We start from the raw sequence: 16593 nt of genomic DNA, 5'->3' as shown, positions 1-16593 counted from the left end.
AAGTTCAAACCCTGGCATGTGTGAGTTGATCGGACCATTGCTGCACTGCACTGCGGCTGGTCTGACCGGACTGTCAGGAACGGTGGGTTCATCCTCCTGATTGGCAGTGAGGTCGATTGCTGGTTGGGTGTGTGTTGGTGGATCATCGATGGTGATGCCCTCTTCAAGTCGTTGACAGTAAATCGCAATTTGGTCTGATCTAAATGCTTTCTGCACGTTTGGCTATTTAACAGTTTGATTATAAACACCCTGTTCCCTTCCTTGGCCAAAACAGTGCCAGCAACCCATTTGGGACCATGACCATAATTCAGGACAAACACAGGGTCGTTAACATCAATGTCACGTGAAACAGCCGCGCGATCGTGGTACTGATGTCACCGGGTTTCCACGTGATCATTAAGATCCGGGTGGATTAGGGAGCGCCTGGTTTTGAGGGCTCTCTTCATTAACAATTCTGCTGGGGGAATGCCGGTGAGCAAGTGGGGTCGTGTCCAGTAACTGAGTAGAATGCAAGACAAGCGGGTCTGCAGGGAGCCGTCCGTCATGCATTTCATGCTCTGCTTGATTGTTTGGTTTGCACACTCCGCTTGACCGTTAGACGCGGGCTTAAATGGAGCAGACCTGACATGCTTGATGCCATTGCGGGTCATAAACTCGTTGAATTCCGAGCTGGTGAAACACAGTGATTGTTGCTGACAAGGACGTCGGGCAAGCCATGGGTGGCGAACATGGCCCGGAGCCTTTCAATGGTGGCTGTGGACGTGCTGGATGACATGATTACGCATTTAATCCATTTGGAGTAAGCTACAACTACTAAAAACATCTTTTCTAGAAAGGGACCGGCAAAATCTACATGGATCCTGGACCACGGTTTGGAGGACTATGACCACAGACTCAGTGGAGTCTCCCAGGTGCGAGCAAGTGTTGCCTTGATGCACGCATGACTCCAAGTCCGAGTCAATGCCGGGTCACCAAACATGCGACCTGGCAATTGCCTTCATCATGACATTGACTGGCTGGGTACTGTGCAGGTCGCGTATAAACGTTTCCCTGCCTTTTTTTGGCACAACTATGCGATTACTCCATAAGAGACAATCCGACTGGATGGACATTTCATCTTAGCGTCGGTGAAACGGCTTAACTTCATCTTGCATTTCCCCGGGAATGGCTGACCAGTTTCCATTCAGGAGGCAACTCTTTACTATGATAGCCCAGGATCCTGGCTGGTCCAGGTCCTGATCTGGCAAGCTGTGACGGGTGACCCCTCGCTCTCAAAAGCATCCATGACCAGTAGCAAGTCTGCGGGCTGCGCCATTTAAATCCCAGACGTGGGTAATGGTAGCCGGCTGAGAGCATCGGCAGTTTTCAGTACCTGGTCTGTGGCAAATAACATAGTCATAAACGGATAATGTTAGTGCCCATCTTTGGATGCGGGACGAAGCATTGGTATTTATACCTTTGCTCTCTGAAAACAGCGAAATGAACAGCTTGTGGTCAGTTTCAAGCTCAAACTGAAGTCCGAATAGGTATTGGTGCATTTTGTTAACCCTATATACACATGCTAACGCCTCTTTCTCGACCATACCATAGGCTCTCTCCGCCTTAGACAGACTATGCAACCGGTTGGAGGTTGCCCGATACATTGGCTTGCTGTAACACACAGCCGACACCGTACGATGAGGCGTCACAAGCTAGCACTAAACGTTTACATAGGTCATAGTTTACAAGTAACTTATTTGAACATAGCAGGTTCCTGGCCTTCTCAAAGGCTGTGTCTTGAGATTTGCCTCAAACCCAGTCATCACCTTGCGTAGTAACATGTGCAAAGGCTCTAACAACGTGCTCAATCTGGGTAGAAAGTTGCTGAAATAGTTGAGGAATCCCAGAAACGAACAAAGCTCTGTCACATTCTGTGGTCTGTGTGCATTCTCGATGGCCTCTGTCTTTGAGTCCGTGGGCCTGATGCCATCTGCTGCAATCTTTCTCACCAAAAATTCGACTTCTGGCGCCAGGGAAACACACTTGGTGCATTTCAGCCTGAATCCCACTCTGTCGAGGCGACTTAGAACCTCTTCTAGGTTGTGTAGGTGTTCGATGGTGTCATGACCGGTGATCAGGATGTCGTTTTGAAACACAACGGTGCGCGGAACAGATTTCAGCAAACTCTCCATGTTTCTCTGGAAAATGGCTGTAGCCGAGCGAATCTAAAAAGGGCACCTGTGGTTATATAAACAGCCCTTTGTGTGTGTTGATGCACGTCATTCTTTTCGAAGATTCAGCCAGCTCCTGTATCATGTAGGTGGAGGTTAGGTCCAACTTGGTAAACGACTTCCCCCCCCGCTAACGTAGCGAACAGGTCATCCACCTTGGGCAGTGGGTACTGGTCCTGTAGTGAGACTTGGTTAATCATTACCTTGTAGTCGCCTCAGATTCTGACCGTGCTGTCGCTTTTCAACACTGGAACAATTGTACTGGCCCACTCGTTGAACTCAACTAGCGATATGATTCCTTCGCGTTGGAGTCTGTCCAGTTCGATCTCGACTTTCTCTCTCATCATGTACGGAACCACCCGAGCCTTGTGATGGATGGGCCTTGCATCGGGACCTAGATGGAGCTGTACCTTGGTGCCTGTGAAGTTGCCGATGCCTGGTTCGAATAGCGATGGAAACTTGCTCAGCGCTTGAGCACATGAGGCGCCATCCACTGAAGATAGTGCTTTGATGTCGTTCCAATTCCATCTAATCATTTCTAGCCAGCTTCTGCTGAACAGCATTGGCCATTGCCTGGAACAATGCACAGCTCCATCATACGATACCTTCACTGCCGCACTTCCAATGAGTGGTATGAACTCTTTGGTGTAGGTTCGCAGCTTTGCATTAATCGGACTCAGTTTGGGCCTTTGTGCTTTATTGCGCGGAACAGATTTCAGCAAACTCTCCATGTTTCTCTGGAAAATGGCTGTAGCCGAGCGAATCCCAAAAGGGCACCTGTGGTTATATAAACAGCCCTTTGTGTGTGTTGATGCACGTCATTCTTTTCGAAAGCCTTCTGGCTCATTATTGACTGACTCGCGTCCAACTCCATGGATATTGGAACTCCATTTAATTTGACTTTCAGCATTATAGGAGGGCTCTTGGTGGTGAAGGTATGTACTCCATACACGTCTACCTTGGGTTGAGTTGCCTGTGCTGCGTGATCCGTGCCGGATCGATCATCCTCTGCCACGTGGTGTGTCGCAGCATGTTTGCACATTCGCTGGAGGTGTCCCATTGTTCTGCAGCCTTTGTACACGCAGTGCTTGAATCGACGTTGATGGGCCCGATGATTACCCCCGCAGCGCCAACACGTTGCTAATGGATTCACATTCACTCCCGATGGCGGACTCTGAGTCATCACAGGTCTTGCAGCCGCAGACGTATAGGCTCTACCATATGCTGTTCGTCCTGCTAGCGACATCATTTTATGCACATTGCTTGCCGGTGAGCTTCAAGTTAAGAAGATATCTGTTACATACAAAATAGTTACGAAAACGCTCTGGGTCCTGAGAAGGTGGCCGCATGGCGATGTGAGTGCACTGTATAGCTCCCTGCACCCTGGGGAACTTAGCAATGTGGTAGAATGCTCCAGCCCTGTCAGTCTGAGCCTCCATGGTCATGGGGAAGCTGATAAAGTCCATCCTTCTCATGTACAGGGCTTCCGTGATCTGTGTAATGCAACGATGGGTTGCATGGTGAGATAGAGGGCAAATCTTAACTGTAGAGGCCCGAAAGGAACTGGATGCGAAGAAAGACAATGCCGTGGTGACCTCAGTCTGGTGAACCTTCGTTGCACTCCTCCAATAGCAAGAACGTCCTTCCTCAGATTAGGAGACCAAAACTGAACGCAATATTCCAGGTGAGGCCTCACCAAGGCCCTGTACAACTGTAGTAAGACCTCCATGCTCCTATACTCAAATCCCCTAGCTATATGAAGGCTAACATGCCATTTGCCTTCTTCACCACCTGCTGTACCGGCATGCCAACTTTCAATGAGTGATGTCATTCAGATAATATTCTGCCTTTCTGTTTTTGCCACCAAAGTGGATAACCTCACATTTATCCACATTGTACTGCATCTGCCATGCATTTCCCACTCACCTAACCTATCCAAGTCACCCTGCAGCCTCTTAGCATCCTCCTCACAGCTCACACCGCCACTGAGCTTAGTGTCATCTGCAAACTTGGAGATATTACACTCAATTCCTTCATCTAAATCATTAATGTATATTGTAAATAGCTGCAGTCCCAGCACTGAACCCTGGGGCACCCCACTAGTCACTGCCTGCCATTCTGAAAAGGACCCGTTTATCCCGACTCTCTGCCTCATGTCTGCTAACCAGTTCTCTATCCATGTCAACACATTACCCCCATGTGCTTTAATTTGGCACACTAATCTCTTGTGTGGGACCTTGTCAAAAGCCTTTTGAAAGTCCAAATACACCACATCCACTGGTTCTTCTTTGTCCACTCTATTAGTTACATCCTCAAAAAATTCTAGAAGATTTATCAAGCATGATTTCTCTTTCATAAATCCATGCTGACTTGGACCAATCCTGTCAGTGCTTTACAAATGTGCTGCTATTTCATCTGTAATAATTGATTCCAACATTTTCCCCACTACCGATGTCAGGTTAACCGGTCTATAGTTCCTCGTTTTCTCTCCTCCTTTGTTAAAAAGTACCATTACATTAGCTACCCTCCAGTCCATAGGAACTGATCCAGATTCGATAAACTGTTGGAAAATGATCACCAATGCATTCACTATTTCAAGGGCCACTTCCTTAAGTACTCTGGGATGCAGACTATCAGGCCCTGGGGATTTATCGGCCTTCAATCCCATCAATTTCCCGAACACAATTTCCTGCCTAATAAGGATTTCCTTCAGTTCCTTCTTCTCGCTAGACCCTCGGTCCCCTAGTATTTCCGGAAGGTTATTTGTGTCTTCCTTCGTGAAGACAGAACCAAAGTATTTGTTCAATTGATCTGCCATTTCTTTGTTCCCCATTATAAATTCACCTGATTCTGGCTGCAAAAGACCTACGTTTGTCTTCACTAATCTTTTTCTCTTTACATTTCTATGGAACCTTTTGCAGTCAGTTTTTATGTTCCCAGCAAGCTTCCTCACATACTCTATTTCCCCCTCCTAATTAAACCCTTTGTCTGCCTCTGCTGAATTCTAAATTTCTCCCAGTCCTCAGGTTTGCTGTTTTTTCTGGCCAATTTAAATGCCTCTTCCTTGGATTTAACACTATCCCTAATTTCCCTTGTTAGCCACGGTTGAGCCACCTTCCCCGTTTTATTTTTACTCCAGACAGGGATGTACAATTCTTGAAGTTCGTCCATATGATCCTTAAAGGTTTGCCATTGCCTATCCACCATCAACCCTTTAAGTATCATTTGCCAATCTAATCTAGCCAATTCGCATCTCATACCATCGAAGTTACCTTTCCTTAAGTTCAGGACACCGGTCTCTGAATTAACTGTGTCACTCTCCATCTTAATAAAGAATTCTACCATATTATGGTCACTCTTCCCCAAGGGGCCTCACACAACAAGATTGCTAATCAGTCCTTTCTCATTACACATCACCCAGTTTGGGATGGCCAGCCCTCTAGTTGGTTTCTTGACATATTGGTCGGGAAAACCATCCCTAATACACTCCAGGAAATCCTCCTCCACCGTATTGCTGCCAGTTTGGTTAGCCCAATCTATATGTAGATTAAAGTCGCCCATGATAACTGCTGTACCTTTATTGCACGCATCCCTAATTTCTTGTTTGAAGCTGTCCCCAACCTCACTACTACTGTTTGGTGGTCTGTATACAACTCACACTAGCATTTTCTGCCCTTTCGTATTCCGCAGCTCTACCCATACCGATTCCATATCATCCAAGCTAATGTCCTTCCTTACTATTGCGTTAATTTCCTCTTTAACCAGCAACGCTACCCCACCTCCTTTTCATTTCTGTCTATCTTTCCTGAATGTTGAATACCCCTGGATGTTGAGTTCCCAGCCTTGGTCACCCGGGAGCCATGTCTCCATAATCCCAATTATATCATATTCGTTAATAGCTGCCTGCGCAGTTAATTCATCCACCTTATTACGAATGCTCCTCTCATTGAGGCACAGAGCCTTCAGGTTTGTCTTTTTAACACACTTTGTCCCTTTAGAATTTTGCTGTAATCTGACCCTTTTTGATTTTTGCCTTGGGTTTCTCTGCCCTCCACTTTTACTTTTCTTCTTTCTATCTTTTGCTTCTGCCCCCATTTTACTTCCCTCTGTCTCCCTGCATAGGTTCCCATCGACTTGCCATGTTAGCTTAATGCCTCCCGAACAGCACGAGCAAACACTCCCCCTAGGACATTGGTTCCTGTCCTGCTCAGGTGCAGGTCGTCCGGTTTGTACTGGTCCCTCCTCCCCCAGAACCAGTTCCAATATCCCAGGAATTTGACTCCCTCCTTTCTGCATGATTCCTCAAGCCACGTATTCATCTTAGCTATCCTGCTATTTCTACTCTGATTAGTACGTGGCACTGGCAGCAATCCTGAGATTACTACCTTTGAAGTCCTACTTTTTAATTTAACTCCTAGCTCCCTAAATTCAGCTTGTAGGACCTCATCCCGTTTTTTACCTATGTCGTTGGTACCTATATGCACCACGACAAACTGGCTATTCACCCTCCCCCTTCAAAATGTCCTGCAGCCACTCTGAGACATCCTTGACCCTTGCACCAGGGAGGCTCCTGGAGTCTCGATTGCGGCCGCAGAAACGTCTATCTATTCCCCTTACAATAGAATCCCCTACCACTATAGCTCTCCCACTCTTTTTCCTGCCCTCCTGTGCAGCAGATCCACCCACGGTGCCATGAACTTGGCTGGTGCTGCTCTCCCCTGATGAGTCATCCCCCTCAACAGTACCCAAAGTGGTGTATCTGTTTTGTAGGGGGATGACCGCAGGGGACTCCTGCACTACCTTTCTTCCACTGCTCTTCCTGTTGGTCACCCATCCCCTATCTGGCTGTGTACCCTTTACCTGCGGTGTGGCCAACTCACTAAACGTGCTATTCACGACATCCTCAGCATCTCAGATGCTCCAGAGTGAATCCACCTGCAGCTCCAGTGCCGCAATACGGTCTGTCAGGTGCTGCAGCCGGATACACTTCCCGCACGTGTAGTCGTCAGGGACACTGGAAGCGTCCCTGAGTTCCCACATAGCACAGGAGGAGCATGACATGTGTCTGCGCTCTCCTGCCATGACTTAACCCTTAGATTAACTTAATTTGGCAACAACAATGTTGAAGGTTACCTACTGATAAAGAAAAAGAAAAAGAAGAACTACTCACCAATCTCCACCCAATCATTTACCCCCTTGGCTGTGACGTCACCCTTCAATTTCTTTCTACTTCTTTTTTGCTTTCTCTACCTGCAGCTGCACCAGCTGGCCTCTCCGACGTCCCGCTCCGCCTCTCCGACGCTGCTTCCCGGACTCCCTGCTGGGCCTTTTGTAGGCCTCTCCGATATCCCGCTACGCCTCTCCAAAGCTGCTCCCCAGACTCCCCACTGGGCCTTTAGTAGGCCTTCCGACGTCCCGCTCCGTCTCTCCGACGCTCCGATTGATCAGAAGCAATGATTTCCATGCTAAAATACACCTAGAGTAAATCCCCAATAGTCCAGTGTCTGAAAATATGTCTGTTGAGATGGTCACTTCACCTGAGAAGAACTCCAGAGTCAATGCAAACTCCCCCGAAGTTGAAGCAGCCTTTTGAATGAAGCGGCCTGCAATTTTAAAAATGGCAGCTACACTGCTGGCGTTAGTTGAGAATAGTTCCACTTTTTATGGGCGTTTTTTTGCGCGAGCGATATTGTGGGTGATATGTGTGCGAAGTGGTGAAAGTGACGGTGGGTGATCTCCTGGGCATTAGTTTTACCAAATGTGGTCTTTACAACAAAAAAAAGTGGGCGGGCAGTATTACTGAATCTCGGCGTTAATTCTGTGCAGAAAGTAACGCTGGGCGATATTATGGCTGTTGATTTCGCCAATTCAGGTGATTCCGCCTCAAAAAAGTGGGCCGGCGATATTATTTTTTACCGGCATTAAGCACATGGGGAAAATAATGCTCGGTGATAAGTTTCCAACAAATGCCTGTCAGTTTCCATTTTGTGGCTAAATGGGCGATATATGGGCGTTATACATCTTTTCAGCGGTAAAATGGGCGTTAAGTGGGCATTAAGCATGCAAAAAAAGGGGAAAATCTAGCCCTATGTCTTTTTCCTTTTCATTTGATTTAGGATTGTCTTCAAAAGAATTTTTCTGTAAGTTTCATCAATACCCCTAAAACATTATCAGAACTGTATTGCTCTCTAACTTTTTTTTACATTGCAAGTAAAAATGAGGGAAAAGACACTTTTTTTGACCTTTGAGAAGGACAGCTTCATTTATTTTTCATAGCCTGAGTGTTGCCTATTAAAAACTTTATCAGGAAACACTTCTACATACGAAGAGTGGTAGAAGTTTGGAACTCTCTCGCAAACAGCAATTGGTGCTCGATCAATTGTTAACTTTAATTCTGAGATTGATAGATTTTTGTTAATCAAAGGTATTAAGGGATATGGGCCAAATGTAGATAAATGGGGTTGGGTCGCAGATCAGCCATGATATTGAATGGTGGAGCAGGCTCGAGTGGCTGAATGCCCTACTCCTGTTCCTATTCAGGAGCAGCTCACAACAATCCTGCTGCTCACTTTATGGCCGATCTCCAGCTACGCCCTCTTTGTCTCACTGGCTGGCCTCTCCCTGCCGTCACCAAGGAATAGGACCCCATTCCGTGCTCTCAATCCCTGGAGCAGGATGTCCTGCCGCTGAGAATACAGTGTTGTCTATAAATCATGCACACTCACAAAGTATTGGATGTAACAGCGGCAGGCACCTCTCAAAACCACCTCAAACTCTCCGACAACAACCTTCAGCTCTGATGTGTGCAAGGCTCCTTTAAATAGGTGAGCTGAAGGTGTGTCAACTGTGACATCATCAGACCCGCTCCATTTAATTGGCTGAGAAACCCGCATGACTCAGTGAATCAATGAGTTAAGTTAAACACACAATGGAGAGCGCGCTGCTAGAAAGTTCGTGATGGCGAACCACTACACGCCCCCCTCCCCTCACCCCCCACTCACTCGAACCCACTCACAGGTAAAATTTCAGCCCCAGCTGTTGAATTGCTACAGATGAGTTTTCTGTAACATTGGGCAGGGGGGGATTTAAACCACTAAAAAAGTGTCGGTTAGGTGGGAGGTTAAAGTGTTAAAAACTGTATCCCGACCCCAACCCGCTCACATTTGGTTTTAATGGATGTGGGATGGGGCAATGAGCGGCTTGACACTTTAACTATTAAAATGAAGCTCCATTTTAAATTTAATTCTGGCTGGCCGGAGGCCTTGAGAAACCCACCAGCTAAAGGAAGACGAGCACTGCTGGATGCAGTGCTCGTCTTCCTTTCCACTTACCTGCTTCCGGCCCCCTATCCCCCCGACTCCGATCCCTCCCTCCCTCCTCTCTGCGACCTATTGCCCCAGGTCTACCCACCCGCCAGCCAGCCAGCCTCTCCATCTGGCTGACTGCGGGCAGGAAACAGAAGTAAAATGTTAATCAGGCACTGCCAATAAATTCGGCAGGGCCTGAGGGAGACCACATTCGAACCACCCTGTTCCCTACCCACCTCCAAGTTAAAATTCCAGCCATGGTGTGAAATGTGTTTGTTTTCAATAGAAGTAACAGACCTTATTATCTGTGTGCCAGCTATTTGAAAATGATGTATTATTTATTTTATAAGCTGTAAAGCACAGTTGAAACACAGCATCTTGTGACTTGGCATATGTGCAGAAATACTTGCTGTAATTTTCAGAGCACAATTACAACATACAATATTTAGTTGGACTGGAATAATAAATAACTTTTCCTCACTTGCTAGGCACGTAGTTGTCTCATTGTAACATACTCAAGTAGCTGTACCACCTCAACTAAGATTCATTCCAAAAGTGCTCAATGGTGAAGTGTTTGTATCAATTTTAATGTAACAGCCAAGATAATGCACCAAAACTTGAAGCATGTCATGATAGTACCCTATATATATTAATGACAGTGTGTGCAGGCAGGTTATATAGTTGTAAACGCACAGGCCTCAATTTATTCTTCAGTCCTCATTTCTGCTAGATTGTCAAAGTGACACAGAGGTCCAGTAACCTCCTAAAAGCCAGTGAGTTCGAAATAATGGTGACATTCCTCATGTGTTGCAGTCTGGATACCAATGAATCCTAATGAATGTACCAGCAGTTTGGTAATAAAGAACTTGAATTTGTTTTTCTGTTCAGTGGAAGTTAAAAGGAATAAACATTAATGTAAAAATGATGCTGTCATGTTAAGACTAAAGCTTTTGCTGAGCTCCCACATTTTAACATCCAGATCACTTTCCGGCTGTTTTTCTTTCCTCTTGATATCCCCTCATATGCACTGACAGACAACCAGTTTCCAATCTCTGCCAATGCCAGTCTGTAGTTAGCTGTGAGGAAATGAACAAGAGCAGCTCAGGATAACGTTCAATTCTTGTAGGAAATGCACAGTCTTCACTTCAGCGCCTCCTCATAATAGCACAACTGTGAATGCAACCTCACCTTGCGGAGAATGACAGGCACACACTTGCATCATACCACACTTTGGTACAGCAGGTTGCAGTTGCAAAACAATGGGATTTACAAATTCATTGTTGTGTACTAAGCTGACCTCAATTACATTTGTAATCGAGATATAATGATAACCTTGTGTCTTTTTAGTTAACCAGATAGAAGCTTTTAACATGCCTTATGGACGACCCAGAGTTTTACAGAAGGACAGCACATATTGCCTCTTGTCCCATAGATTGTACGTGACTGGATATAGTGCTGGCATTTTAATGCCTCTATGGAGTGCATACACTGTTACCAAATTGGTAAGTTTGTTGCTTTCAATAACTCTTCCACTCATTAGTTAGAAATCTAGAATACTGCTGCTCAGAGACTGAAGAGTGCAGCAGGATACAGCAGTGAGCTCTAGCACATAGGTTTAAATCCAGTCCAGATTAACCATGAATAAAATAAATATAAAAAAATGCTGTCAAAGCTAATTGCTGTCACAGAGGGGAGGTGATGAGTTAAACAAGCTTTTTGAACAGCTGGTGCATGTGGAAAGCCAGGTTAATGACAAAGAAAATGCATTAACAAACCAAGAAGCTATGACAGTAGTTAAGTAAGGTGGTGAGAAGGAATGGGAAAAACATACAGGCATTGGCAATCTGTCGGGGTGGTATCCCAGCATAAATACCAGGATGTGCCCACTGGAAACCTGTGCCCCTAATCCGGGAAGACTTTCAACATGTTAGCCAGTAGGAAAAACTCAAAATTATATAGCACCTTAGCACTCAGAAAGCACAACACATCTAATGAGTTACTTTTGAGGTGCAGTTACTGTTGTTATGTATGCAAACTTAGCAGCCAATTTAACTCCAAATCAGTGCTTTATTGTACTGAAACATTGTCATTTAAATTCAAGTGGCTTAAAAGATAAATTACATTCAAAATTGACAGAAAGAATATGAGAGAGAGAAAAGCACAAAGAGAGAAAGTAAAAATGAGAGTGGGCAATTAAAGACAAATGAGGAACAGGCAAAACAGAGAAACAGAGACCAAGAAAAGAGAAAACTAAGTGACAGAGACCAAGACAGGAGAAAAGAGATAAAAAGGCATATTCAGAGTTCAAGTTCTGATTGTGAGGGAAAGGAGACAGAAGCTGAGAAAAAGTGAAGACAAAAAATGAGGCATCAACAACCATAAATAAATAAGCCTGAGTAAAACTCACTTGGAATGTTGGTATATGGGCTTGATATGGGAAGTGGTTGTGGTTTGGAGACCAATAAAGGTCTATTTATGCTAATGCAGTGCAATTAAAATAATCCTGAATGAAACAAAAACCACTGGGAAAAAAATCATTTTCCCACATCCTCAATGAGAATCCAAAATTAAGGACAATTTTGTGTAGTTTTTCATGAGGTAATGGATATTTTCATCATCTCAACTTTTGCCTACAAGAAGTGTTGAGCACCATGGAGCTTCTACAGCCAAGAAGGTAGGCTGGAAATCTGATTCTTGCTGCTAAGAAATCTGTTGGCCACTAGAAGATGCACAAGGGTGACGTGGGCCACTAATAAGTTCAAGAGGGTGTCCTGAGCTACCAGGAGGTACATGGGGGTGGCTTGGGGTGACTGTTTCTGATTTTACCCTCCTGTGGAAGTGGCCGTTCTTGACTCATCATCTTTCCATGTCATAATTGCACAGATTCCAAACAAAATGAATCCAAAACCCTCAATCTCATGCTGCTGCTGAAGCTATGGCAAAGCACCACTTCTGACTTTCTGGTTAACTTTGTGCCTGGTCTAGTCAGGCAACGTGCATAATGCTGGTGGAGAGTCACACCAGTATTGGCAGCTTGGGTGGGGAGCCCCTTGATGGGAGGGTCAGCGAACTAAAACACTAAGCAGTCAATTGTGAACAAAGCCATCAGATCTGGCTGATGAATTAAATTAAGAGAAGTGGCCCTTTTTCAGCAAATTCAGCCAAAAATTCTTTGGGTAAAAATTGGAGCTATTTACACCTGTTTTATGGGTGTGAAACAGGGGCTATAAAGCCCAATATCATGGACCAACATCCTACACCCCGGGAATTTTTAGGCATCCTTGGTGGCTACCTAAAACAAGGGTTAGGTCCGTTAAATATGAGGGGCCTAATGCGTCGGACCTACCCTGCTCCAAATTCTTCAGCGGCTGCTGCGGTTTAAGCAGCAGCCACCAGGTAAAAGTCCGTTTAAAAAAACATTTTTTTTAATAAACCTGCCCGCGGATCCAGAATGAGCATAAGTGCTTCCCGGATTCTACAGTTGTGCTCCCTCCCCCATTGCCTGCTCAAACCCCTCTTCCAGGACATTCCTCAGGCCATTTCCAGCGAGGTAATCGGCCCAATATTCTTCTAAGTGAGCTATCTGAGGAGGCCAATAGGCGCTGGCAGTTCATGCAAAAAACTTAAATGAGGCCCAATTTAAGGCCAGGTAGGGCGTGTGATTTTTGACCCAAAAGTAGCCTCAGACGAATTCCGTCCCCTCCACCCCGTCCTCTTTTCAGAGTGTTCTAGGCCATTAGACTGCCCTGGAATACTCTTGAGTCCACCTGGTGCTGATATGTGCTGTATGCCTGCTAATTCCTGGCTGTTCCAGGAGCTGTGCTAAGTCCAGCAAAATGCCTCTTTTCATCAAAATGTAAAAATTTTTTTTTAACCTTTTCTTGTATTTCACCAGCTGGCAGATTTGACTCCTCTACCACCAGTCATTTCAGACTGCCTGCGGGCTGATCCTCGAATCTCTGCAAACAGCAGCCAGAAGTGTTCAAACTCTAAAGCAGAAGTAAACATCAGCTACGATTTTCTTTTTCCTCCCAGTAAGTGCATTTAGCGCAGTTTGGTTTTAGCAAAGGAGATTGAGCATGTGAATGTAAAGGAATCTCAGTTAAACCACATTGGTCATAGATATTGGTACCACCACACTACATTCAAAACTGATCTACATGTCAATCACCTTTTCAAGTTGTAATTCATAACCTGGAAAACCCCTGCACTCAGAGAAGCCTAAGTAGGAATGTCAGCTGGAATTGGGATTTGAAGTCCGATCTCCTATTTAAGCCATGGTCAGTGCTGAGCTTTGGAACTGTAATTGAGTTTTGCGAAGAACATTCAAACTGATGCTAAACTTCAATTTGCTAAATAACAGCTGGCCAGAGATGGACCCTTCAGATGTGTTGTCCAAGCCTTGCAAAACAAAAACGTTTATTTGCCACATGCTTTGTTTGTTTTGTAAAGGAGAGTGGAAAGGATTCACATTCACAGTAGTTCATGTCAGAATATTTTTTCTCTTTAATAATACATAATGTTATTTTTCCAGATCTGAATCAAACAGCAACTGACCAATATGACGCATTAATTACCAGCAACATCGTACCTATGTATCCGGCTTTCAAAAGTAAGTGAGATTCATATGCAATTATTTCCTGGGTAATTGGTCACTTTACTAAATTAATAAATATTTGAAGTACACAACATAAAGTCTGCTCCTGATAGTTGGTTTTTTGCACTTAAATTTGAATTATTCAATAATTTAAATTAAGCAATGTAAGTAATACAGCAAAGTGGAAATTTAGTGCTAAAAATAAATGATCAGATAATTTGAATTGAGCAACTGATTTAAGAATTGATGTATTAAAAATTAAGTGTATATGTGCATATATATCATTTAATGGGTCGAGTTTCCAGTTTGGGCACAATCGGCAATCTGGTTGCAAATTGTGCGTTTTTTTCGGTGAAGTTACATTCAAGTTGCCGTTCAAACTCATTTGCATAATCACAAACAAAATCTTCCATGAACTAGCGCAATCGGGCAGCGTAATAGAACGTAATTATTTATTTTTTCTCTGTATTAAAAAATATTCATTGATGTATTTAAAATGGTAACCTGGTGCATTTATATTAGAGATCAAAATGGGTTTATCACAAAAAATAAACATTTTTAATAAGTACACCAACTGTGAGTAACCTGACTTAAATCACTGAGAATTACTTAAAAAAAACTATACTGGCCCAGTTACTAGTTTCATTGATGTACACTACTCAGTTTTTTAGTAAATTAAATGTTTTAATATTTAAAACTTTTTAAAAAGGTGCCAATTTGAAGAGCCTCCTTGAACGGTCGCAATTGGTGGAAACTAGCCTTGCTCATTAATTTGATCGGGGGCGTGGCCACTTCCATGAGCAAGGCCGGCTTCCAGCGCACTATTTTTTAAACCAGCGTTAAAGATCGTGAAAACTCGTTTTACGCTCGACATAATTTGGCCGATTTCATGTGAATTGTGCTGGTAGAGGCAAACTAGCGGAAACTTCAGGCCATTATACACACACACACATACATATATATGAATATATGTTAATCTCCCATGGCATAAAACACTAAGTCAAAGAATACCTGTCTCTCATATCATTATGTTACTGTTTCTCTGTCTCTCCTTTGCTAGTTCTGTGTCTTTTTTTCTCTTCTCTTCTGCTTCTCTCTGTGTAAATTTCTTCTTTAATTTGGGGAGGGAAAGTAGTGGAAGGTATGACCTGGTAAAAGAGTGCAGGAGTGGGGGTGGGGAAAGGGAACACTGGGCAGAGGGAAGGGAACATTGGACAGAGGGAAGAGGACAGGGGAAAGAGAGAATATATATTTTATTATTCATTCATTGGTTGCGGGCATCGCTGGTAAGGCCAGCATTTATTGCCCATCCCTAATTGCCTTTGAGAAGGTAGTGGTGAGCCGCCGCCTTGAACCACTGCAGTCCATGTGGTGAAGGTATTCCCACAGTACTATCAGGTAGGGAATTCCAGGATTTTCACCCAGCGACCATAAAGGAACGGTGATATTCTTCCAAGCCAGAATGGTGTGTGACTTGGAGGGGAACTTGCAGATGATGGTATTCCAATGCGTTTGCTGTCCTTGTCCTTCTAGGTGGTAGAGGTCGCGGGTTTGGGCGGTGCTGCCGAAGAAGCCTTGGCAATTTGATGCTGTGCATCGTGTAGATGGTACACACTGCAACCACGGAGTGAATTTTTATAACTATCACTGTGATATGAAACCATATCACAGTGATTATTGTACAGCTACAAAGAACTTTAATTTACAGGCTGGAAAATGTTACAAAGATGCAGTTTTGCTATTAGGATGATTTTTTAGGAGTACTGGAGGTCAAATGGCTCAGCTACGCTTACCTAAGTCGGGATGTAAATGAAAAAAAAAGCAAATTACTGCAGATGCTGGAAATCTGAAATAAAGAAATATACAAGGTTCCCTGTTTTTCTAATGGATGAGAAAGCTTTTAAGTGCACTCCAGTGGCCGATGTCTGAAGGTCTAGAGCACTCCACTAAAATTCAGTCACTTCTTCTGTGTGACACTCTTTTACATTGAGAAAACTCATCACAGTGTCATTTCCAGGCAGTATAATAGGTTTAACCTTGGGGCAAGGTGACCATAAAGGTTTTCAATGAAATGCAAGCCCCATGTACCAAATGTAATAGAATATATATAAAGAGGTATTTTTTAGTTAAGTTTAACTGTCTGGGGCCTGCCTGCCTGCCTGGGAGCAGTATAGCTGGTGGCCTCTGGGGCAGCCAAACACAGGATGGGGAGTTTAATCAAATGCTTGGGAAGTGAGGGAGGGCAGAATGGAGAGCCAGGAAAGTGGCCGCTAAGGATTTTCTGATGCACTCTACTTTATCAGAAAATCTTGACCAGTATTTTTATTACAAGGATTTGAATTGTAGCAAGTAATATCCTAATGGGATTGGGCAGTGAATGAGTTAACATCTTATTGAATGTGCTAATTAACTCATTAATCTAGAGTACTATAATTTTGAAAAGCCTAATGTGATACAAACAGGGTTTGTACCAACAGCA

General features: G+C 44.2%; 1 protein-coding gene across 1 annotated transcript in view; it reads left to right on the top strand.

Annotated features, from left to right (window-relative positions):
* Positions 1 to 16593, top strand: part of LOC139266612 (ectonucleotide pyrophosphatase/phosphodiesterase family member 3-like) — a 179129-nt gene that overhangs the window by 127921 nt on the left and 34615 nt on the right. The window contains exons 20-22 of the mRNA XM_070884205.1: positions 10865 to 11023; positions 13420 to 13551; positions 14052 to 14129. Of these exons, the coding sequence (XP_070740306.1) occupies positions 10865 to 11023; positions 13420 to 13551; positions 14052 to 14129 (369 nt within the window). The remainder of the gene's footprint in view (positions 1 to 10864; positions 11024 to 13419; positions 13552 to 14051; positions 14130 to 16593) is intronic.

The sequence above is a fragment of the Pristiophorus japonicus genome, chromosome 7 (assembly GCF_044704955.1).
Source record: "Pristiophorus japonicus isolate sPriJap1 chromosome 7, sPriJap1.hap1, whole genome shotgun sequence".
Lineage (NCBI taxonomy): Eukaryota > Metazoa > Chordata > Chondrichthyes > Pristiophoridae > Pristiophorus > Pristiophorus japonicus.
The sequence above is the reverse complement of the archived record's forward strand: the minus strand, read 5'-3'. Positions and strand labels throughout refer to the sequence as shown.